This window comes from Doryrhamphus excisus, chromosome 2 (assembly GCF_030265055.1).
Source record: "Doryrhamphus excisus isolate RoL2022-K1 chromosome 2, RoL_Dexc_1.0, whole genome shotgun sequence".
NCBI lineage: Eukaryota > Metazoa > Chordata > Actinopteri > Syngnathiformes > Syngnathidae > Doryrhamphus > Doryrhamphus excisus.
The window spans coordinates 12,863,515-12,887,724 of NC_080467.1; the positions used below are offsets into that span (position 1 = coordinate 12,863,515).

Below are 24,210 nucleotides of genomic sequence, written 5' to 3' on the forward strand. Positions count from 1 at the left end.
GTTAGCAACTGAGATGTTGCTAAGTGGTTGTTGTGTATTGTTCAGTGGAGTGTACAAAATTAATATCACTTATCCTCGACTCCTGTCTGGTTCTGAATCACATCTCTTAATCGCATGACTAGTATGCTGACCCATACCGGCGCCGCTCAATGCTAACAAGGCAGCTAACACCAGTGCTATCTATGAACTACTTTTGGCAACGCAATGCCCGTGGATTCAACACATTGAAGCCTAGTTCTGAGTGGGGGGCTTAACACGCCTTCATTCTGACACACAGCTGCAGATATCTGCCGGAGAAGAGCACACCATAAAGGGGGGACAGCGTCTTATTGCTGTAGTCCACACTGTGTTGCATAGGGGAATTTCACCCACAATGAAGACTGCTCACTTTTGAAGGTTGGCACCCTCTAGGCAGCTACGAAACATTTTAAAATATATGAGTAAATAAATATAAGATATTTGAGAAGATTGTCTTGACAATTTCCGCAATTTGGGTCGTCACATATCATTGAAGGATTATGGTTGGTCAAGCCGCCAAACCAGGTTGAGAACCACAGCACAAGACCATTAGTGACTCTCTGTAATATTATATAATATAGTTTCCATTTTAATCCCTACAATACATAATATAATACCCATGTTTCAATCATTTATTTACATGTTTATTTAACTGGACACTTCTTATATACAGTATAAAAACTTCTAATGACTTGCAGTGCAAACTATAGTACGACAATGTAACAAGCAGGAGTATCGCAACAACAGAGCATGCAGAGGTAGAAAAAGCTGTTGGATTTTGACCATTTTTGATGCTTCTCGTGGTATTGATTACAAAAAAAGCTACAGCCGGAGGGTGCCTACAGCCACAGCCCTTGAATTGGAAGACATGCTGGTGGTTTCTGCTTGGGGATCCAGGTTTTGGTCCCCACAGGAACTCCCGGACCCGAAAAAAATGCCCCATCCCACTACAAACACACACACCTTCCTAACTACCTACATATCCATCCATCTAGTCATTCAAATAATCACACTCTATTTACTTATTTATTCCATTTTGCACACATGCGTGACAAAAGATTACTTCCTACTGACTATGTTGACACATGTAAATTAGTATGACCGACTTGTGACAGTTTTGTTACCCTGCAAATTGAATGTGGAAATTCTGCAAGGGTATGTTTGATTCCCTTCATATCAGAGTAACTTGTGACATGATACTACAGTGTCTATTGCAGCCACATACTGTAGAAGCCATCATAACTTCAACATGATCAAAAACGCTGCCTTTACAATGATAATACACTATTACTCCAACTGTTTTGTCGCCTTTATTTCTATTGGGATATTTAACTTCATGACATCTTAAGGGACAATTCAATAGAAATAAAATTCAAAGTAGTCAGTGTACAGCTTGTGTAGTTGTGTATCCTATGTTTTGTCGAAATAGCTTGGTGGGTGTGTCTCACCTACAGTCAGTCATAGTGGCCTCGGGCTGTACGAGTGCTACCATGACATTCTGACGCTGCAACCTGAGTATTATTATATTTGTAAAGAATACAGCCGTTGTACTGCATCTCATTCGATTGTGCTAGTTCAATCCCATTTCACTGTGTTTTTAGCATGCATGCTAACATAGCATTTTTGTTGTGACTGAACTAGTCCTGCATGCTCACTCATTGTTTACATCCTCTTGTCACTTATGTGCCACTCTTGCTTTTATGAATGAAACTGTGCAACCTACTTCCTGTAGTGGAATTGAGTTATAGTGTGACTTTTTGGAAAAGGGGAAAGGGAGTGGGTGGCAACTGTGGCCTCGGGGTGATTGTCTTCATTGTGCATCTTTGTGTGCTTTTTTTTCCCCCCGGTTGTGAACACAGTGAAGTGCAGTTGCGGTATAAATGATGGGGAACTGGCTCGGAGTATTTAAGCCTGGGCTGACGGTGACCTTGAAGGCCTTCCCGAGCCCAGCAAGAGTGAAAACGGACAGCTTTTACGTCTCTCGGTGGGTTTAATCATTAGGTGGGTTATTTCAGGCTGGCAGCGGCGAAGGCCTGCGCTGCAAATCCCGTGCTTCCTCCGTCTCGGTGGAAAATAAGCAAGGGAGGGTTGATTTGGGGATTTCCATGCGCTAAGCAATGCGTGGAATGAGCCAGCGACACCCAGAATACAGTACGCTAGCCTAGCTGGTGCTAACTGGTGCCCTCCCTTGCACGCAGCGGTTTGTAGGAGGAAAAAGGCTCTAATTCCCTTTTCAAAATGGCGTCTTGTTTACCCCCCCTCCCCCCTACTCACTGCGCAGGCTGCCTCTCCAGTTCAAAGCGAGGGTCTCGACGCCATCAGCATCGCAACCCCTTCACTTCCACCCCCCCCCCCCCCCCACAACCAGTGTTGTATTTGCTACTTGTGTTACACTTTGAGGCGTCTACGTGTGTCAATGCCGTTCACGAGGACTCACACACGCACACACAAAAAAAAACACACCTTCTGTTGTCCTACCTCATGCTCACGCTCGGCCGCTCTTGTTTATTAAATGGTTCAACATGTTTTATGCTTTTAACAGTCGAGAGCTAGCTGCCTTTCACTATTTCGCCGGTTGACGATTGTCAGGGTTGAAGTCGAAAGGCTTAGCGCGCAAACGCGCAAGCAATACGCACATTGTCGCCGTGACCTAGTTAAGGCTGCAGTCCGTGTTGCAATGGGCCTACTTTGGGCCGCGTACTGCAGCCATGCATGTTTGCACTTGCGCACTTCCTGGACTCTTAACTATAGACAAAGGCACGACAAAAGGACCTTGCAACTTCCATATGAATCATTGCCGTTTTCGTCCTGAGGTGCCTTATCTATAACTTCCATCTGCGTTACGAATACAGTACAATTTATACTCAATATAGGAAATATGCAATGGAATTCATCTGTTCCAGGTTAAAACTGTGGCCAGCGGTAGTCACACTAACTGGCATGTACATGTAAAAAGAAGTGAGCCGCAAAAACAATAAAAAACTTTGATCAAGGTGTACGTGTGGATAATGAAAATGTGCATCATATTTTCAAATATTTCACTTTAGACACCAGAGTTAGGAAGTAGCCATTTCTTACTGAGCAGCCATGACTGATATTCAAGTGCCATATTCGCTGTAATGTATTTTTATACAAGTTTTAGGAGTTAATTGTTTAGCTGCTGGGCTGCATGGCGGTCGGGTGGTTAGCGCGCAGACCTCACAGCTAGGAGACCCGAGTTCAATTCCACCCTCAGCCATCTCTGTGTGGAGTTTGCATGTTCTCCCCGTGCATGTGTGGGTTTTCTCCGGGTACTCTGGTTTCTTCCCACATTCCAAAAACATGCTAGGTTAATTGGCGACTCCAAATTGTCCATAGGTATGAATGTGAGTGTGAATGGTTGTTTGTCTATATGTGCCCTGTGATTGGCTGGTGACCAATGCAGGGTGTGCCCCGCTTCTCTCGCCCGAAGACAGCTGGGATAGGCTCCAGCACCCCCCGCAACCCTCGTGGAGGAAAAGCGGTAGAAAATGAATGAATGTTTAGCTGCTCACTGAGCTGAATCCTTACAAGATTTTATTATATTTTTTTGTTTTGTTTAACCTTGGAGGCATATTTATGGTTGTTCGTCTTTGGAGGTCTCTCTCTCTCTCTGTCACACGATTTTCAATTCAACATAAAATATGACCAAAATATGGCTATAAAGTTGCACAATGCGGCGGCAAGTCTTACAAGAATGAAAGGATTAAGTACTAAATACTTTTGTATAGCATGACCAACGTGAAGCCATAACGCACACACACACACCCCTGTGTCATTGTTTTGGGAAACGTGACCTATTTTGCTTAGCTCCTCCGCCTAGACGGGTTGCCGGTGAAGGCGAAAATCGTATTCGGATGGCCGCCAACGCAGTGGGGGGAGGCTCTGGTTTCAGAGCATTAAATCTCTGCTGGGAACAACATTCAAGTGGCTCTCCTTACGTACTTCTCCTTAAGCCGATTGATTGAAAACCCTTCATCAAATTCAGCTTTTAATTTTCAAGCCTTTTTGGTGTTGAATGAATATAGGTAGAATTTGCCAGAGGGTATTTACTTGAAAACCATTGTATTAATAGTCATCCTTGTTCCTAGCCTAAAAACCAACACGTTTGTTCCTTGTGATTGAAAAAGACCATTAAAAATTCAATTTTTGATCTTACATTTACATACTTTTTCCCCCATTTAAAGAATGCAGCAACATTTCTCATTTTTTTTACTCTTTCCCCGTCTTCTGTTGGTATTTATGATATTGACTAGCGATGCTATTTCGCCTATAGACAGTGCCACTGAGGAAAAGACAGGAAAGCAGAACTGGAGGTAGCAAAGATGAGGATGCTGAGGTTCACACTGGGAGTGACCAGGATGGAAAGGATCAGGAACGAGTACATCAGAGTTACATTACATGTTAGAGGCTTTGGAGATAAAGTCAGAGAGGCCAGACTGAGATGGGTCGGACATGAATATATTGGTAGAGGGATGCTGCGTTTCGAGCTGCCAGGTAGGAGGCGTGAGAGAGACAGATACAGAAGACAGCGTTGGATGAAGGAGATTGATCCGGATTCAGCCCTCTCGCTGACAAGACGGCGGAGACTGAAAGAAGCATATCAATGTAAGTAATGAAGCATAATTATTGATATTCACAGTAACGTCACTCATGTTTCATTAGCTATTGAATCGACAATGTTTAGATAGCGACTGCGCCTTGTAAGTCGTATTTAAAAAAAATCACTAGGGCAATCTACATCACTGAAGTGTACTGTTTATCTAATTAGTCATTTAACGCAGCACATGCTAGTGAATGCTGTGAATTATAGCCACTCTAGTCCACCGACAATACAGTATGGATGGCCAGGAAGTGAGCTAAATAAACATGTAAACAACATGGCCACATGTGGACAAAACACCACATTAATTAAGTTTTGGTATCTAGCATTATTACATCTATGTTTTGTATATTTGTTTAAAGCACACTATTACTATGGTACTTTTATTATTGTATTTACAATGACTTCAATCAATTATGCCTATGTGTCATGCCCACAGGAGATGCTAAGCCAAGTGAAGTACACCACAGAACCCCCCCACAGGACCATTCGAAGGCTACAGTCCCACTATGGGAAAGTGAAATGCAACAAAAACATCAACAAGAACATCGGCAGGAGGAGACCAAGGTCAAAACAGGGAGGTTTTTAAGCCTTCAGATAATGGTTGATGTTAGTCATGTTGATGTTCAGTAAGTTATGTTGTTATTTCTATTTCATATGTATAATTTAATACAGCTTTTATTTTATAAATGTTACAGTGCTGGTTGGAAGCTGTTGTTTTGCAATAAATGTCACAGTGTGTGCCTTTTTATTAAAAAAAAAAGGTGTTCTGAGGTAGGCTATTTAGAATACTGAAATAATGTAGAAAGTTTTATGCTTACTTTGAAGGTAACCTGCAAGCAGACATTTATGGTCTTGAGCAGGGGTCCCAAACACGCGGCCCACGGGCCAAATGTGGCCCGCAGGACACTAGTTTGAGGCCCCTGCCTTGATATGAAAGTTTAATGTTAGTGCGGCCCGCGCAAGTTTGATATGGATGCTGTATGGTATCATGTACCCAGAAAAAAATATTATTTATTTGATTAATGTTCATGTTAAAGGTTAAATAACTGTTAATAGTTATCCTCCCTATCCGTGTGGAAGTGGTAAGTTTTTGGCTATTTAAGTTTAAAGGAAATAACTTGAAGGCTACCGTTTAGGTCGCTAGCTCTCTAGTTTGCGAGTTAGCATGTGTCTCAAGACCCTGCATTTGCGCAATATGTTGTAAATAAAAAGAGTATAAATGTTACTATAGTCGTGTTGTCATGTCTACAGGGCTCTAATAATGCTTTGTTAATTTTAATCTGAAAAAAATAATTTGTCTACCAACCAACTATATGTGGTTTCTTAAGTTTTTATTATTTGCCGTTTTATTATTATTATTATTATTATTATTATATTTATTTATTACTGATTGATTGATTTTCTTTATTCTTGATTTGTTTATTTTTTTTTCATCTTATTTTGTGCAGAAAAATAAAAATTAAGATATTTGAGAACAGTGGAATGTTTTATCAGAGCTTTTATTGTAGAAAAAAGGTTTTTGGGAAAACCTGATGCGGCCCAGCCTTGCCCAGACCCTAGCTCCAGTGGCCCCCAGGTAAATTGAGTAAATTGAGGGTCAAATGTGTCAGATTTTTGTCTGGCATGAGGCTGAGCATTATTGTCGTTATATTAACGTTAATGCAACAAAATCGGACTGCCGTATCAGATAAAGATGCAACAATGTAAAACTGTAACACAAGATCAAATCCGACAAGATCCATTTTGGCCTTGTGTTTTTCCTCCTTTTGTTTCTGTTTAAGCATCTGTCAGATATTTGTCTTTAGTGTCTGCTACAATGAGCAACATGTTGTTTGAAAGGCAGCCTGTGAGAAACAACATAAGAGAAATTATTCCAGTGCAGAGAAGGGATGGTTTCATTCCGCAACAAACGCATGCACACACTGGTTGCTGAATACTTTTTTTAAAAAAGCCATATGGTTCTGCCTTTTGAGAATTCCTTATGTCAAGCAGTATTTCCCCTACAATTCTTTTAGAGAACACAACAAAAGACATTTAAAGAAACATTTTCTCTTTATACGTTGTTCTGTTATTATACCAGAGTGTGCAGTGTGTTTTTTATTGGGCCTCTAAGGATATCATTTAACAAAATAAACAACAGCAAACATGGAAAATTAGCAGTAGTTTTACAAGGGGAACTATTAAAGGGGAACTATTATGCTTTTTTTTTCACTTTTCTGACCTATAAATGTTGTTGCAATGTTGGAGTCTCACCATAAATGATGCCAAAGTTTGTGCATTTGGAGGTGACCCCATGAATGAAGTTTTGTATGCCATCCAGATTTCTTATATAAGGGCTGCATAATTGCCTGCACTCAATAAATGCGGACCTACGTATCCGGAAGTCCTCAGGAGCGCTTGGGAGTGTGACCAATCACAGCTTAGTGGGTGTACATATAGAGGATGGACGGGGGTGGAGTAAATAAAACAGCAAGTCCATGGAAACCCTGCAGAAAGAGGTGCGGAATCTGGAAGATCTGGAAGGTTTTCTGTGCGTGTTATTGTGTGTAACTGCTCTATAGGAGTCCACAAGGGTTGTGGGGGGTGCTGGAGCCTATCTCAGCTGTCTTCGGGCGAGAGGCGGGGTACGCCCTGGACCGGTCGCCAGCCAATCACAGGGCACATATAGACAAACAACCATTCACACTCACATTCATACCTATGGACAATTTGGAGTCGCTAATTAACCTAGCATGTTTTTGGAATGTGGGAGGAAACCGGAGTACCCGGAGAAAACCCACGCATGCACGGGGAGAACATGCAAACTCCACACTGAGGGTGGAACTCGGGTCTCTTAGCTGTGAGGCCTGCAAGCTAACCACCCGACCTCCTTGCAGCCTGGTACAATATTATGAAAACAAAATGATATTGTTTGTTTTCTTGAAATATGTATTACATTGGACCATATCTGTGTTGCTCTATGCTTGTGTAGGTCAATATATATTTGTCAAAGCAAATTAATGGAAATCCATATCATACCGCATTAATAATTCATTTATTTTATGAGTCCAAAAATAACCCCTGGGCCGCACGTCGGACATACATGAGTCATTGCTGCGCTGCACTCTCTAGGTGTTTGTCAAAATGACCACCTGCCCGCCCCAAAAGCTGTAAATCTAGAGATGTTTGATATGGAACGCAGAGTGCAAACGCTGCATGACATTTCACTGAGTCATGTAACGAGGCTTCCGGAGGCAATATATGTTTATGTTTGATTGCATTATTTATGACTACAGATTGAATAACTGACGATGGCTACAAACATTGAAGATATTAGGCTAGGTTTCCATCCAGCCATTTTCTACATCTCCTGCTCTCATTAGGATCGCGGGGATATGCTGGAGCCTATCCCAGCTGACTTTAGGCAAGAGGCATTGTACGCCCTGGGTTGGTCGCCAGCCAATGGCAAGGCACATATAGACAAACAACCATTCACACTCACATTCATATGTGACAAATGTGATATTCCGCAACACTATTTGATCTATTTATTTGATTCCTTTTTAGCGTCACGTCTGCAGCATCGACGGGCAAAGTTTAAGCCGAAGGGGGGGGGGGCTCACTCAGGTGTCTGTTTTGCACCGCTGATCTAAATTCCATGAGACGATTAAAACCAGGCAGTGATGGGGGAAATGGCGCCTGCTCCTTCTTCATACGATACTCCCTCCCCCACCCCCCCTCTCTCGCTACGTCTTCAACTTCCTTGCCACAGAGATGGGGAGGGACACCGACGTCCGGGCTTGGTTTGCTGCCGCACGATGGTGTTCAGATTCATTTTGCCCGTCGTGAAGGGTCTGTACTCGGAACAGTTATAAATATGTTGGAACCACACTCCGCTTTGATGCTGGTTTATGCGAAGAGCCTATGTACATGATTGAGGTTCATGAGGATGTCGGGGGGGCTGTTCTCGTGACGTCGTCATGGCAACCCATCACTTTTTTTCCCCCGTCTTTTTCTGCAAAAATGAGCATCGGATATGCCGTTTTTGAGTTGCATGTCATTGTGTTGCCAATCAGTATTGACCAATTGTCTAATGCGCTGAGCAATTACCGTTAAGGCTCCCCTGATTATGCAATGTAGTGAGGTTGAAACAGCAATACGCAGGGGTGTCATGTGATGAGACGATACACGAGATTGGTGTACAACAACGGCACAAGATTTTCAAATGACTTAAAAAATGACTTTAAAAGAAGTACAATGAAAACATATCTAACAATATATTGCTATCTACTCATCAAATTTCGACTGCGTTACACTCTTCTGCACTCTGTGTGTATGCTAGCAGCCCCGCCCACACCCACTGAGACAAAAAAATGGGCTCACTCCTTTCATGCCATTGTTCTATATCAGGGGTCTCAAACACGTGGCGGCCCGCAGGACACTAGTTTGAGGCCCCCGTCTTGATATGAAAGTTTAATGTTAGTGCGGCCCGCGCAAGTTTGATATGGATGCTGTATGGTATCATGTACCCAGAAAAAATTATTACGTTTGATTAATGTTCATGTTAAAGGTTAAATAACTGTTAATAGTTATCCTCCCTATCCGTGTGGAAGTGGTAACTTTTTGGCTATTTAAGTTTAAAGGAAATAACTTGAAGGCTACCGTTTAGGTCGCTAGCTCTCTAGTTTGCGAGTTAGCATGTGTCTCGAGACCCTGCAGTTGCGCAATATGTTGTAAATAAAAAGAGTATAAATGTGACTATAGTCGTGTTTTGTCATGTCTACAGGGCTCTAATAATGCTTTGTTAATTTTAATCTGAAAAAAATAATTTGTCTACCCACCAACTATATGTGGTTTCTTAAGTTTTTATTATTTGCCATTTTATTATTATTATTATATTTATTTACTACTGATTGATTGATTTTCTTTATTCTTGATTTGTTTATTTATTTTTCATCTTATTTTGCACAGAAAAATAAAAATTAAGATATTTGAGAACAGTGCAATGTTTTATCAGAGCTTTTATTGTAGAAAATCGGAACCAAAGCACTGAAAAAGTTTGTATATTTTTCTGTTTTTAATAAATGCGTTTTTTTTTTTTGGAAAACCTGATGCGGCCCAGCCTTGCCCAGACCCTAGCTCCAGTGGCCCCCAGGTAAATTGCGTTTGAGACCCCTGTTCTATATGGAACAAGGTGCTGAAATCAATGCGTGATTGAGTGATGAGTGAACCCTCGCCTGCCTATTTGGATACGCAGTCATTCACATTCATTCACAATAAATTGAAGCCGGCAAAATGAGTTAATTTTCATTTGTGTGATTTTATTTATTTATTATCGTACCAGTCCTAGTGTCCACGAGATAGGTGTTCTCTGAACTAGAATTTTTTTTTTTTTTTTTTAAAACAAGTCAAGTCCGGTTTATTTATATATCACTGAATCAAAACAGAGCATCAAAGAGCTTAACAAGCAGGCAACAGTAGACAACAGTAGATAATAGCGATAAAAACGAAAAACGATATCTTGCAAGGTCTAACAAGATCTTGTGATCTAGTAACATGTGTCCCGAGGACCTGTTTCTGAGCACCAAACGAGAGAGGAAAACAAATCCATCCTTTCCCTTGCTTGTTTGTTCGGCTTTTGGTGATGGCATGAAGTAAAAACCTCCTCCCCGATGGACCACTTCTGCAGCTATACAGTTTGAGCCCACTCTCTGGGGCTGTGTGTAAAAAGGCTTTGCTACACATGTTAAAATAAAGCCTGAAGGTCTATGTCTAATATGTTTATGACTAAAGGTTTTTAGATTTTCAAACTGTATCATCCTATTGTTTACATCAGCCATGATATAGCGTCCTTCCTCAGCTTGGTCATCTTGAGTTTATGGATTCTATTTTTGTATCTCAGAAGTTTTTGATTTTATTTTTCCAGATGGAAGATGGCCAGACGTTGTTCGACTACAACGTGGGTCTCAACGACATCGTCCAGCTCCTCATCCGCTCCCAAACGGACCCTCCAGACAGCCCCTCAGCCAAGGACTCGGTCAAGGACTCCCCAGGCGAGGCGTGTACCTCTGCTCCAGCGTGTGCCGTCCCTCGCTCTGAAAGCCCCGCCTCCCCTGCACCGGTGTCCCCCGCTGCTATGGAAACCTCCGCTACTAAAGACAATGACAGCAGTGACATTACCGATCCCTCAAATGACACCAAGCCGGACGTCGTTGCTCCGAGTGACTCAGCTAGCACCAAAAATGGACTCGGGTCCTGCAGTCCCACACAGGACACCCAGTCGCCCACATCGAGCAAGAACATGCTAGTGGACCCGGGAATTGGGGTGTACAAAGTAAGTTTTTTATTGGCCCTTGGCATATATAAAAATGGCTAAATTAATGAAAATACAGTTATAGGCATGAAGTGTCTTACAGTGTCTATGGAACTAGCCAAGCATCACAGCATGACTCTATATGATTTCTTATTCATTTTCTAACGCTTATTCTCACAAGGGTCGCGGGCGTGCTTGAGCCTATCCCAGCTGTCTTCAGACGAGAGGCAGGGTACACCCTGGAATGGTCGTCGGCCAATCACAGCCCCCGTGCAGCTCCTATATGATTTCATATTACATTCATTCATTCATTTTCTACCGCTTTTCTTCATGAGGGTCGCGTGGGTGCTGGAGCCTATCCCAGCTGTCTTCGGGGCAGCTGGGAGGCGGGGTACACCGTGGACTGGTCGCCAGCCAATCACAGGGCACATATAGACAAACAACCATTCACACTCACATTCATACCTATGGACAATTTGGAGTCGCCAATTAACCTAGCATGTTTTTGGAATGTGGGAGGAAACCGGAGTACCCGGAGAAAACCCACGCATGCACGGGGAGAACATGCAAACTCCACACAGAGATGGCCGAGGGCGGAACTGAACCCTGGTCTCCTAGCTGTGAGGTCTGTGCGCTAACCACTCAACCGCCGTGCCGCCCGATTTCATATTACATTAATTTATTTTGTCAACTATAACACAAAACTTGGACTGTACGGCGGCCGAGTGCAGGCCTCACAGCCAAGAGACCAGGGTTCAATTCCACCCTCGGCCATCTCTGTGTGGAGTTTGCACAGTTTTCTCTGGGTACTCTGGTTTCTTCCCACATTCCAAAAACATGCTAGGTTAATTAGCGACTCCAAATTGTCCATAGGTATGAATGTGAGTGTGAATGGTTGTTTGTCTATATGTGCCCTGTGATTGGCTGGCCACCAGTCCAGGGTGTACCCCGCCTCTCGCCCGAAGACAGCTGGGATAGGCTACAGCACCCCCCGAGACCCTCGTGAAAATAAGCGGTAGTAAATAAATGAATGAATAACACAAAACTTAATATGTTTTGCGTCACTGAGGAAAAGACAGGAAAGCAGAACTGGAGGTAGCAGAGATGAGGATGCTGAGGTTCACATTGGGAGTGACCAGGATGGAAAGGATCAGTAACGAGTACATCAGAGTTACATTACATGTTAGAGGCCTTTTTGTGACAATTACCAATACGATCAATTACCGTATTGACCTGAACATAAGATCGTGATTTTCTCCCCGGAATATTGAAAAAGATTGTTCATCTTGTATTTGGAGATCTAGAGCTTTACACAAACAGGTTTTCCTGAAGCGGAGGTTTTCTTCCTGTCACTCACACGCAACAGTGACCATGTAGCCACGACATATAGGTGTCTGAAAGACTAATGATGTCTGATTTGGTTCAAATGATGTGTAGTCTTACATTCAGCATCGTCTTATATTCATATCGGTATGCTAATTGGTTTGAATATAAAATGAGTAAAAGATTGATCAATTCCCTTTGTCCTCCATGTAGATTAACGAGCTGGTGGACTGCAGAGATGTGACCGTCGGCGCCTGGTTCGAGGCCTGCGTGGAGAACGTGACCCGCCCCCCAAAAGCACCCACCAAGGGCAAGGTGGGACGCCCCCCAAAAAGGACTAATGGAAAGCTGGAAGGCGAACAAGGCCAAAGCACAGACACTAGCAGGAATAATGTTAATGCATTAAACTCTGAAAGCAACGGAGCGTCCACTTCCCAGACAACAGACTCAAGCACAGAGGTCAAGGAGCGAGACGAGGACGTCGTCTACCACATTAAATACGAGGAGTAAGTAGTTTTGCTGAAATGGTATTTTTGGATTGGGAGTATTGTTACTGCACCCGAAAGTGAGATAATGACTTCCCTTTCTATTTCCTCATGGCGTGCATTTCGCTGATAGAAACGAATGCATGCTTCAGTAACAGCGGTGGTTCGTCACGTTGGCAAATTGGTCCTGCGCGTACTTCTCTTTTTCCCTTTTTCCAGCAAATGCATTCTGGAAGCTGGCGTTTCCATGGTAACCCTTGCATTCTCAGGAGCATTATTTTTTTTTTTTTTTCTTTCCTCGGCTCCTCCGGCTTTGTCTGTAATTGCTGCAAACGTGTCGTCGGTGAGACATGGCCGCCTTGCGCACCAAAGCGATTCAATCACGTGTTTGGAATACGTAAATTTGTTTTTCGTTGTGAAGTTTTTGCAACAGGCTTTGCTTGATGTGTTTGATGGATTGAGAGGCAAGAGGAGGGTGTGATGAAGGACAACAAAGAGCCGATGTTATTAAACCACAGCGATGTTTCATCTGAGCCAACTGCAAAGAGAACGCAGACCCATTTCCTCTTAGTGGAGGTCGAAACTCTCGGCTTCCTGTTTGATTGCATTTAAAAAAAAAACCAAGAAAACAAAAACGCCTCGTCGTCTGCCTTTTGTCCTGACCACCATCCTGGGTTTCTTCCTTCATCGTCTCGTTTGCCAGAGAAAAGAGTGGGGGGGGCGGGCAAGTTTTTTTTTGTGCTTACCTTCATCTCACATGCACACACACATGCACACACATTCAACCCCGTAAACATGTGCCTGCACGCATGGTCTTGGAAGTACTATCTGGACAAGATAGCCGCCATGTTTTTTTTTTCTTTTGCTGTTTGTAGTGTGTGTGTGTGTGTGTGTGTCTTCAAAATGACAATTAGTTTTGCAGTAGAGCAGAAACTTTTTCCATTAATGGCTGCAAATATCCAGGGTTAAAAAAAAGAACTTAAAAAAAAACAATTTTTAGAGAGCTTTTCAATTTACATTGTGGCTTTTTGCTCGATTTTTCCTATTTTTGCTGTTTTTTTCACAGCCTCACTCCATTGCAGTTTTTCCCGATTACATCATCGTGTAATTTGCATAATTGGTCATGACACCTGATGCACGGCGACTGAGTGGTTAGCTTGCAGGCCTCGCAGCAAGGAGACCCGAGTTCAATTCCACCCTCGGCCATCTCTGTGTGGAGTTTGCATGTTCTCCCTGTGCATGCGTGGGTTTTCTCCGGGTACTCCGGTTTCCTCCCACATTCCAAAAACATGCTAGGTTAATTGGCGACTCCAAATTGTCCATAGGTATGAATGTGAGTGTGAATGGTTGTTTGTCTATATGTGCCCTGTGATTGGCTGGCCACCAGTCCAGGGTGTACCTCACCTCTCACCCCAAGACAGCTGGGATAGGCTCCAGCAGACCCTTGTGAGGATAAGCGGTAGAAAATGAATGAATGAATGAATGAATGGTCATTTTTTTTCAAAGCTAAAAAACCTATTTGTACATATTTAGTTGTATCAACATTTCAGATTTTTCTTTTTTTTTGTTCTTGTGTGCCCCCCAAAAATGGCGACCAACTGATATATTAACTTTTTTCTTTTGCTGCACAGAGATTCTGTGTGTCTCTCTGTGCCGATCCCTGCCTGAGACCCACATACAGCGTTTTAAAGTAAAAATAAAGATAAATCCAGATATACACAGCATCCCACTTCACTTCATAAGTTCACATGTTGGCAAAATTCCCATAAAAGTACAGTAGATTCTGTTTTTATTGGCCAAGTCCGCAATTCCGGTAACATGGAAATCATAGGGCCCTATGCAGACTGGCAAAGCCACTGCTGGGTCTGAAAGTTCTTCTTCTTGAGCCACTCCTTTGTTGTATTTGTTTCATGCTTGAAATACAATCCATGACTGATCTTCAGTGTTGTAGCCGAGGAGGTTCTCATCCTAGATGTATATAAGTATGATAAGGAGTGCTTTGCTGGTTTTGAGGATTCACTGAAAAAACACTAGTCCAAGATCCTCTGGGTGAGAGCTCTGGTGTTCCATACAGGGAATAAATAACTAAATCTAAAGTACCCAGTAGATAAAATACATGTATATAATACTCTCTCCTCCCTGGCCAGCTATCCGGAGAACGGTCTAGTGGAGATCCGACCTCTCCACGTGCGACCGCGTGCCCGAACCCTGCTGCGCTTCGACCAGCTTATGGTGGGTATGCAGGTGATGGTCAACTACAACCTGGAGACACCCGAGGAGAGGGGGTTTTGGTTCGATGCCGAGATCCAGACCCTCAACCAGACATCCCGCACCAGCAAGGAGCTCAGAGTCAAGATTCTCCTGGGGTGAGGGTCTTCCTCCTGAGGTTGCATCCCATCCACACTCTTCTTCATCTTCCAAATCTTCGTCTTTGCTTATTTGTCTGTATGCTTTTACCCTCCTCCAGGGGTCCTGATGATGTCATCGGGGATTGTAAGGTTCATTTCTTGGATGAAATCTACCAGGTGGAGAAACCAGGAGCTTCACCTTTGTCTGCTGCAGATGGACAGTTTAAACGTATGCAATTTCTATGATGAATTCATAAAATAGGCTGCTGCGGGTCACTAGTGGTGGGGTGGAGATCAGATAACGTTGTTTGATTTGAAAAACTGGCCTGAAATCCATATTGCCATATACATTGTATATACATACTCTTGTAATAACGGTAGACATCACAACATATTTTATGGCATATGATTTGGAATAGAGGCTGCACGGCGGTCGAGTGGTTAGTGCGCAGCCTCACAGCTAGGAGACCAGGGTTCAATTCCACCCTCGGGCATCTCTGTGTGGAGTTTGCATGTTCTCCCCGTGCATGCGTGGGTTTTCTCTGGGTACTCCGGTTTCCTCCCACATTCCAAAAACATGCTAGGTTATTTGGCGACTCCAAATTGTCCATAGGTATGAATGTGAGTGTGAATGGTTGTTTGTCTATATGTGCCCTGTGGTTGGCTGGCCACCGGTCCAGGGTGTACCCAGCCTCTCGCCCGAAGACAGCTGGGATAGGCTCCAGCACCCCCTGCGACCCTCGTGAGGAAAACCGGTAGAAAATGAATGAATGAATGAATGTTGACGTTCCGGGGCTGCACAGTTTACAAAGGCTGTTGACATACAGCATCTGAAGTGCAGCCCATGTAGAATTGCAATGCCATCTACTGGACTTGGTTGGAACTACACGCCATTCAGTTCAATTAGGGATTAACTGATGAATATAAATCCCTATTGTGGATGACTTGCGTCTCGATGCATTGATGTCAGTGATGAGAATTTGAACTTCAAAACAACTTCTTCCCTTTGGATAGCCGACTGAGTCAACAGTGCATAGCCAAATCGGGCACTTTCAATTTAGCTTCAGTTGCTCCAATAAACTCAACAATCAGCCATGGGTGTTTTCTTGTCATCGCCAGGAAAGAGCGGGCCCGAGTGTAAACACTGCAGGGCTGACCCGGATGCCGAGTGCCGCTTCTGTTCGTGCTGCGTGTGTGGCGGCAAGCAGGACGCTCACATGCAGCTGCTGTGCGACGAGTGCAACATGGCGTTCCACATCTACTGCCTCAACCCGCCGTTGGCCACCATCCCGGACGATGAGGACTGGTAAGAGAAAGAAAATAATATGTATTGTGTTTTTGCATATCAGCATTTAACCTTTAACCTTGTGTCCTTTTGTGCTACCAGGTACTGTCCCACCTGTAAGAATGACACCAGCGAGGTGGTCAAGGCTGGGGAGAAGCTCAAAGCCAGCAAGAAGAGGGCCAAAATGCCCTCAGCCACAACAGAGAGTCAGCGGGATTGGGGCAAGGTGAGGTCACCCGGGGAGCCACCCCACAATGTTGTGTTTATGCTCCGTCATAGAAGTTTGACGTGAGAATGTGTGAAGTTTGCATTTTCTTCCCATGCGTGTGTGGGTTTACTCCGGTTACTCCGACTCTAATGAGGATAAGCGGCATAGAAAATGGATGGATGGGCGTGTTCAGGTTTGCGTGATGCCCCAATGTTTTTATTGTTTTATATACTTTTACATTTTAAAAAACTTCTTTTTACACTTGTATGACTGTTAAGATTGACAATATTCCCTAAAACAGGTTTTATTATGGGGACAGTTTGACCCTGGAACTGATTATTTGTTATTAATAATTCGCATTCCTGTCTTTTATTTCAAAATAAATCGCCATTTATTGGCCTTTATTGGGCTTTTCCAAGCACAGAAGGCTAAAGGAGAGCAACGCCGCTATGCGTGACCCAGACACTCTTCCTGGAAGTGTCGACGGAAAAATACCTTGAACGTTCCCGCTGTCTGCGGACTAATTAAAAACAGCTCACTGCTCGTGTGTAGAGGCACATTTAACAGCAATGACTTCATTGTGCACTCAATCCGAGCTTTTCACATCATAACACTTTGACATCTTTGTGTATTGAACAGAGTCGTTGTTTGGCATTTTTTCAGTGTTTAATATATATATATATATATATATATATATATATATATATATATATATATATATATATATATGTATGTATGTATATATGTGTGTATATATGTGTATATGTGTATATATATGTGTGTATATGTATATATATGTATATATGTATGTGTGTGTGTGTATATGTGTATATGTATATATATATGTGTGTGTATATATGTATATGTGTATATGTATATATATATATGTATATGTATATATATATGTATATGTATATACGTATATGTATATGTATATGTATGTATGTATATATGTATATGTATGTACAGTGAAGAAAATAAGTATTTGAACACCCTGCTATTTTGCTATTTCTCCCACTTAGAAATCATGGAGGGGTCTGAAATTTTCATCGTAGGTGCATGTCCACTGTGAGAGAGATAAACTAAAAAGAAAAATCCAGAAATCACAATGCATGATTTTTTAACAATTTATTTGTGTGATACAGCTGCAAATAAGTATTTGAACACCTGAGAAAATGAATGTTAATATTTGGTACAGTAGCCTTTGTTTGCTATTACAGAGGTCAAACGTTTCCTGTAGTTTTTCACCAGGTTTGCACACACTGCAGGAGGGATCTTGGCCCACTCCTCCACACAGATCTTCTCTAGATCAGTCAGGTTTCTGGGCTGTCGCTGAGAAACACGGAGTTTGAGCTCCCTCCAAAGATTTTCGATTGGGTTCAGGTCTGGAGACTGGCTGGGCCATGCTAGAACCTTGATATGCTTCTTACGGAGCCACTCCTTGGTTTTCCTGGCTGTGTGCTTCGGGTCGTTGTCGTGTTGGAAGACCCAGCCACGACCCATCTTCAATGCTCTGACAGAGGGAAGGAGGTTGTTCCCCAAAATCTCACAATACACGGCCCCAGTCATCCTCTCTTTAATGCAGTGCACTCGTCCTGTCCCATGTGCAGAAAAACACCCCCAAAGCATGATGCTACCACCCCCATGCTTCACAGTAGGGATGGTGTTCTTCGGATTGTACTCTTCATTCTTCTTCCTCCAAACACGCTTATTGGAATTATGACCAAAAAGTTCTATTTTGGTCTCATCTGACCATAAAACTTTCTCCCATGACTCCTCTGTATCATCCAAATGGTCATATGCAAACTTAAGACGGGCCTTGACATGTGCTGGTTTAAGCAGGGGAACCTTTCGTGCCATGCATGATTTCACATCATGACGTCTTAGTGTATTACCTACAGTAACCTTGGAAACGGTGGTCCCAGCTCTTTTCAGGTCATTGACCAAGTCCTGTCGTGTAGTTCTGGGCTGATTCCTCACCTTTCTTAGAATCATTGAGACCCCACGAGGTGATATCTTGCATGGGGCTCCACTCCGATTGAGATTGACCGTCATGTTTAGCTTCTTCCATTTTCTAATGATAGCTCCAACAGTGGACCTTTTTTCACCAAGCTGCTTGGTAATTGCTCCGTAGCCCTTTCCAGCCTTGTGGAGGTGTACAATTTTGTCTCTGGTGTCTTTGGACAGCTCTTTGGTCTTCGCCATGTTACAAGTTAAAGTCTTACTGATTGTATGGGGTGGACAGGTGTCTTTATGCAGCTAACGACCTCAAACAGGTGCATCTGATTCAGGATGATACATGGAGTGCAGGTGGACTTCTAATGGGCAGACTAACAGGTCTTTCAGGGTCAGAATTCTAGATGATACACAGGTGTTCAAATACTTATTTGCAGCTGTATCACACAAATAAATTGTTAAAAAATCATGCATTGTGATTTCTGGATTTTTCTTTTTAGTTTATCTCTCTCACAGTGGACATGCACCTACGATGAAAATTTCAGACCCCTCCATGATTTCTAAGTGGGAGAAATAGCAAAATAGCAGGGTGTTCAAATACTTATTTTCTTCACTGTATATATGTATATGTATATATATATGTATGTATATATATGTATGTATATATGTATATGTATATATATATGTATGTATATATGTATATATGTATATGTGTGTATATATATGTGTGTATATATATATGTGTGTGTATATATATATATATGTATGTGTGTGTATATATATATATGTGTGTGTGTGTGTATATATATGTGTGTGTGTGTATATATATGTGTGTGTGTATATATATGTGTGTGTGTGTGTATATATATGTGTATATATATATATGTATATATATGTGTGTATTTATATGTATATATATATATGTGTATATATATGTATATATATATATGTGTGTGTGTGTATATATATATATGTGTGTATATATATTTTTTAATATTCATTCATTTTCTACCGCTTTTTCCTCACGAGGGTCGTGGGGGGTGCTGGAGCCTATCCCAGCTGTTTTTGGGCAAGAGGCGGGGTACACCCTGGACTGGTGGCCAGCCAATCGCAGGGCACATATAGACAAACAACCATTCACACTCACATTCATACCTATGGACAATTTGGAGTGGCCAATTAACCTAGCATGTTTTTGGAATGTGGGAGGAAACCGGAGTACCCAGAGAAAACCCACGCATGCACGGGGAGAACATGCAAACTCCACACAGAGATGGCCAAGGGTGGAATTTAACCCTGGTCTCTTAGCTGTGAGGCATGCGTGCTAACCACTCGACCACCGTGCAGCCTTTAATACATATGTATATACTTAATATATATAGAATATAATTGGCATCATTTCAGTGTTGATGTCTAATATTTTTAGTGGTACAACTCAAATAGAAAGCAGTTTGATGGCGCTATCTGCAGGAGGGGAAAGAATGCTGCAGAGGGTGCTGTTTCACAAGTCAATTTGCTCAACATTTTCCAGCAGGAAGATGCTTTGGCAAGATGCAATGTTGTGTAACTACTACATTTTTTGTAAGAACAATACTCTTACTGTGTACAACAGGGGTGGGCAAACTACGGCCCGGGGGCCACATGCGGCCCACCAAGCGTTTGAATCCGGCCCACCAGTTGCTTTCTAAGTATTTCAACTTTTAACATACAAACTGGCAACATGACTTGTAAGTCAGATAAAAAATAAACAAAAGTGTAAAATTAAATGACATAGTCTGATGTTTAAAATGCTCTCCTGAAAAAAGGAACATGAGAACATACAGCTGGTAGTATAACACTTTTATAGATAAAATTAGACAAATCATTCAAGGAAAATTATAAGCATAAAATTAGTGTGTATGTGTTAAATATATGTTCTAGCCCCAAAATATAAAATTTTGGGAAAAATAAAATCATCCTTTAACAAGTCCTTTATATATGGTTTATTGATGTACTTCCAGGGCATGGCCTGTGTCGGCCGTACCAAGGAGTGCACCATTGTTCCCTCCAACCACTATGGACCCGTTCCTGGTGTTCCCGTGGGGACCACGTGGAAGTTCCGAGTTCAGGTTAGCTGCCAACTTCCTTGTTGGCTTAAATAATTGATCTTTTAAAAGTGACTTTGTTTTATCTGCTGCTCTCGCCTGTTTGACCTCAGGTGAGCGAGGCTGGCGTTCACAGGCCGCACGTGGGCGGCATCCACGGTCGCAGTAATGATGGATCCTACTCGCTGGTGTTGGCGGGAGGCTTTGAGGATGAAGTGGTGAGTGACAGTCATGTGACTAAATATGAATAGGTATGAATGTGAGTGTGAATGGTTGTTTGTCTATGTACCCTGTGATTGGCTGGCCACCAGTCCAGGGTGTACCCCGCCTCTCGCCCGAAGACAGCTGGGATAGGCTCCAGCACCCCCATGACCCTCGTGAGGAAAAGCGGTAGAAAATGAATGAATGAATGAATGAATGTCTGGGACTAGTCGAGTGGTTAGCGCGCAGGCCTCACAGCTAGGAGACCCGAGTTCAATCCCAAACTCTGTGTGGAGTTTGCATGTTCTCCCCGTGCATGTGTGAGTTTTGTCCGGGTTCTCCGGTTTCCTCCCACATTCCAAAAACATGCTAGGTTAATTTGCGACTCCAAATTGTCCATAGGTATGAATGTGAGTGTGAATGGTTGTTTGTCTATATGTGCCCTGTGATTGGCTGGCCACCAGTCCAGGGTGTACCCCGCCTCTCGTCCGAAGACAGCTGGGATAGGCTCCAGCACCCTTGTGAGGACAAGTGGTAGAAAATGAATGATTGAATGAATGGCTGGGACTTTGAGAAGATGTTTTGCTTGATGGCGGCCATTTTTTTGCTGACCAAATTGACTCATATTTTACTTGTCAGTCCCCAAAAGGGGGCTGCACAACGTTTTGAGTGGTTAGCGTGCAGACCTCACAGTGAGGAGACCCGAGTTTAATTCCACCCTCGGCCATCTCTGTGTGGAGTTTGCATGTTCTCCCCGTGCATGCGTGGGTTTTCTCCGGGTACTCCGGTTTCCTCCCACATTCCAAAAACATGCTAGGTTAATTGGCGACTCCAAATTGTCCATAGGTATGAATGTGAGTGTGAATGGTTGTTTGTCTATATGTGCCCTGTGATTGGCTGGCCACCAGTCCAGGGTGTACCCCGCCTCTCGTCCGAAGACAGCTGGGATAGGCTCCAGCAACCCCCGCGACCCTTGTGAGGAAAAGCGGTAGAAAATGAATGAATGAGTCCCCAAAAGGTTTGTACCAAATTTTGTGGTGATTCGACTAAAGCGTGTGTCAATCAAACTTGAAAGGGATCAATTTGTCAGAAAGATAATAACACAAATATTGACCAGTAAAAGCATACAGTCCCCCCACGTATGAGTGCTGACTTAATGAACATATTTTTGTGCCGCTGTAGGACCGGGGGGATGAGTTTACTTACACGGGCAGTGGGGGTCGCGACCTCTCAGGAAACAAACGCATCGGAGAGCACTCGTTTGACCAGACGTTGACACACATGAACAGGTATGGTTTAAAAAAAAAAAAAAAGCGGTTCTTAAAATATGCAACATGAAAACTGAAAACTCTTCATACTCATGCAGAGCTTTAGCCCTGAACTGTGACGCCCCTTTGAACGACAAAGACGGGGCGGAATCCAGAAACTGGCGGGCTGGGAAGCCAGTCAGAGTGGTACGTAGCTCCAAAGGGCGCCGCATCAGCAAGTACGCTCCCGAGGAAGGGAACCGATACGACGGCATCTACAAGGTTGGCTGCAGCTCTGAGGTTCCAAACCCAGGACAAGCTCTGTTTTTTTGGACATCGTAGTGGGATTATATTGTCATTTTTTAGGTGGTAAAATACTGGCCTGAGATAGGCAAGTGCGGTTACCTGGTGTGGAGGTACCTGCTGAGACGGGATGACCAGGAACCTGCGCCCTGGACGCCTGAAGGACTGGACAGGATCAAAAAATTGGGTCTCTCAGTTCAGGTTAGCCTTCATAAAATGTCACCAGTGGCTTCATTCCACTCACGGCCCACTCGTGTGTTTGCAGTACCCACCTGGCTACTTGGCAGCCATGGCCAACAAGACAAAGCGGGAGGCCGTCGCTCGGCCGGGTCGCGGCGGCCGCACTAAGCACCATTCTGGCAGGGGCAGGGGGCGAGGGCGGCCGCGGAAACACCCGAAGGTCGCCAAAGAGGAACACGAGGATGATGAGGAGTTTGAGCAGCTCATGGCTGCTGTGGAGGAGGAGGAAGAGGAGGAGGAGCTGCAAAGCAACGGAGATCAACAGACAAGCGGTGACAGCGGTGGGTGTTTATTTTCTATGCATGGACAGTATACTTGTCTCCTGAGGCTCAGAGCTAAATCGTTTTACTTTGAAATGCACTTGTTGCCTCCATGGAAGCAAACTTCCACCTGCTAATATGAGCATGTCAACATGCTGTAGCGCCCGATTGCTAACTTTGCTACCCCGGGGGAACCACACTCCGTTCACTTTACACCATTCTGTCTTGTTCAGTGGTCTCAAACACGCAGCCCGCGGGCCAAATGTGGCCCGCAGGACACTAGTTTGAGGCCCCCGCCTTGATATGAAAGTTTAATGTTAGTGCGGCCCGCGCAAGTTTGATATGGATGCTGTATGGTATCATGTACCCAGAAAAAATTATTACGTTTGATTAATGTTCATGTTAAAGGTTAAATAACTGTTAATAGTTATCCTCCCTATCCGTGTGGAAGTGGTAACTTTTTGGCTATTTAAGTTTAAAGGAAATAACTTGAGCTAGCGACCTAAACGGTAGCTAGCTCTCTAGTTTGCGAGTTAGCATGTGTCTCAAGACCCTGCAGTTGCGCAATATGTTGTAAATAAAAAAAGTATAAATGTGACTGTAGTCGTGTTTTGTCATGTCTACAGGGCTCTAATAATACTTTGTTGATTTTAATCTGAAAAAAATAATTTGTCTACCCACCAACTATATGTGGTTTCTTAAGTTTTTATTATTTGCCGTTTTATTATTATTATTGTATTTATTTATTTATTACTGATTTATTTATTTATTTATTTATTTATTTATTTATTTATTTATTCATCTTATTTTGTGTAGAAAAATAAAAAGTAAGATATTTGAGAACAGTGGAATGTTTTATCAGAGCTTTTATTGTAGAAAATTGGAACCAAAGCGAAGTTTTTTACATTTTTTTGTTTTTAATAAATGTGTTTTTTGGGTTTTTTTTTTAACCTGATGCGGCCCAGTCTCACCCAGACCCTAGCTCCAGTGGCCCCCAAGTAAATTGAGTTTGAGACCCCTGGTCTTGTTGAAAATGTGCCTTTACCCAACAATACTCATCTTCGTTAGAATGGCTGATGTTCTCTTCAGCTCATGTAGTCACATTTTAACAGCAACATCATGCTAGGTTAGCCTAGTCACTGAAGGAAAACAAAACAATCAACCTTACAGCTCCCACGTCTGTTGCTGGCTGATGAACAGTGGTCAGCTTTATTTTAAAATGTGTAGTGAAGCCTACTTTTTAGAATGCAGTAATCTCTTGTTCATCACTATTCATTGGTTCCAGACCCGACTGGTGAATTTCTGAGAGGGAGATGATAGATTTTAAAACGTACTC

The 24,210-nt window shown here is 43.0% G+C and overlaps 1 protein-coding gene across 1 annotated transcript in view; it reads left to right on the forward strand.

The window, feature by feature from the left end:
* Positions 1–24,210, forward strand: part of LOC131108688 (E3 ubiquitin-protein ligase UHRF2-like) — a 32,898-nt gene that overhangs the window by 1,343 nt on the left and 7,345 nt on the right. Inside the window, exons 2-13 of the mRNA XM_058059905.1 lie at positions 10,548–10,955; positions 12,471–12,763; positions 14,890–15,108; positions 15,210–15,319; positions 16,210–16,396; positions 16,478–16,601; positions 20,540–20,647; positions 20,737–20,841; positions 22,007–22,113; positions 22,191–22,353; positions 22,438–22,575; positions 22,640–22,895. Of these exons, the coding sequence (XP_057915888.1) occupies positions 10,548–10,955; positions 12,471–12,763; positions 14,890–15,108; positions 15,210–15,319; positions 16,210–16,396; positions 16,478–16,601; positions 20,540–20,647; positions 20,737–20,841; positions 22,007–22,113; positions 22,191–22,353; positions 22,438–22,575; positions 22,640–22,895 (2,218 nt within the window). The remainder of the gene's footprint in view (positions 1–10,547; positions 10,956–12,470; positions 12,764–14,889; positions 15,109–15,209; positions 15,320–16,209; positions 16,397–16,477; positions 16,602–20,539; positions 20,648–20,736; positions 20,842–22,006; positions 22,114–22,190; positions 22,354–22,437; positions 22,576–22,639; positions 22,896–24,210) is intronic.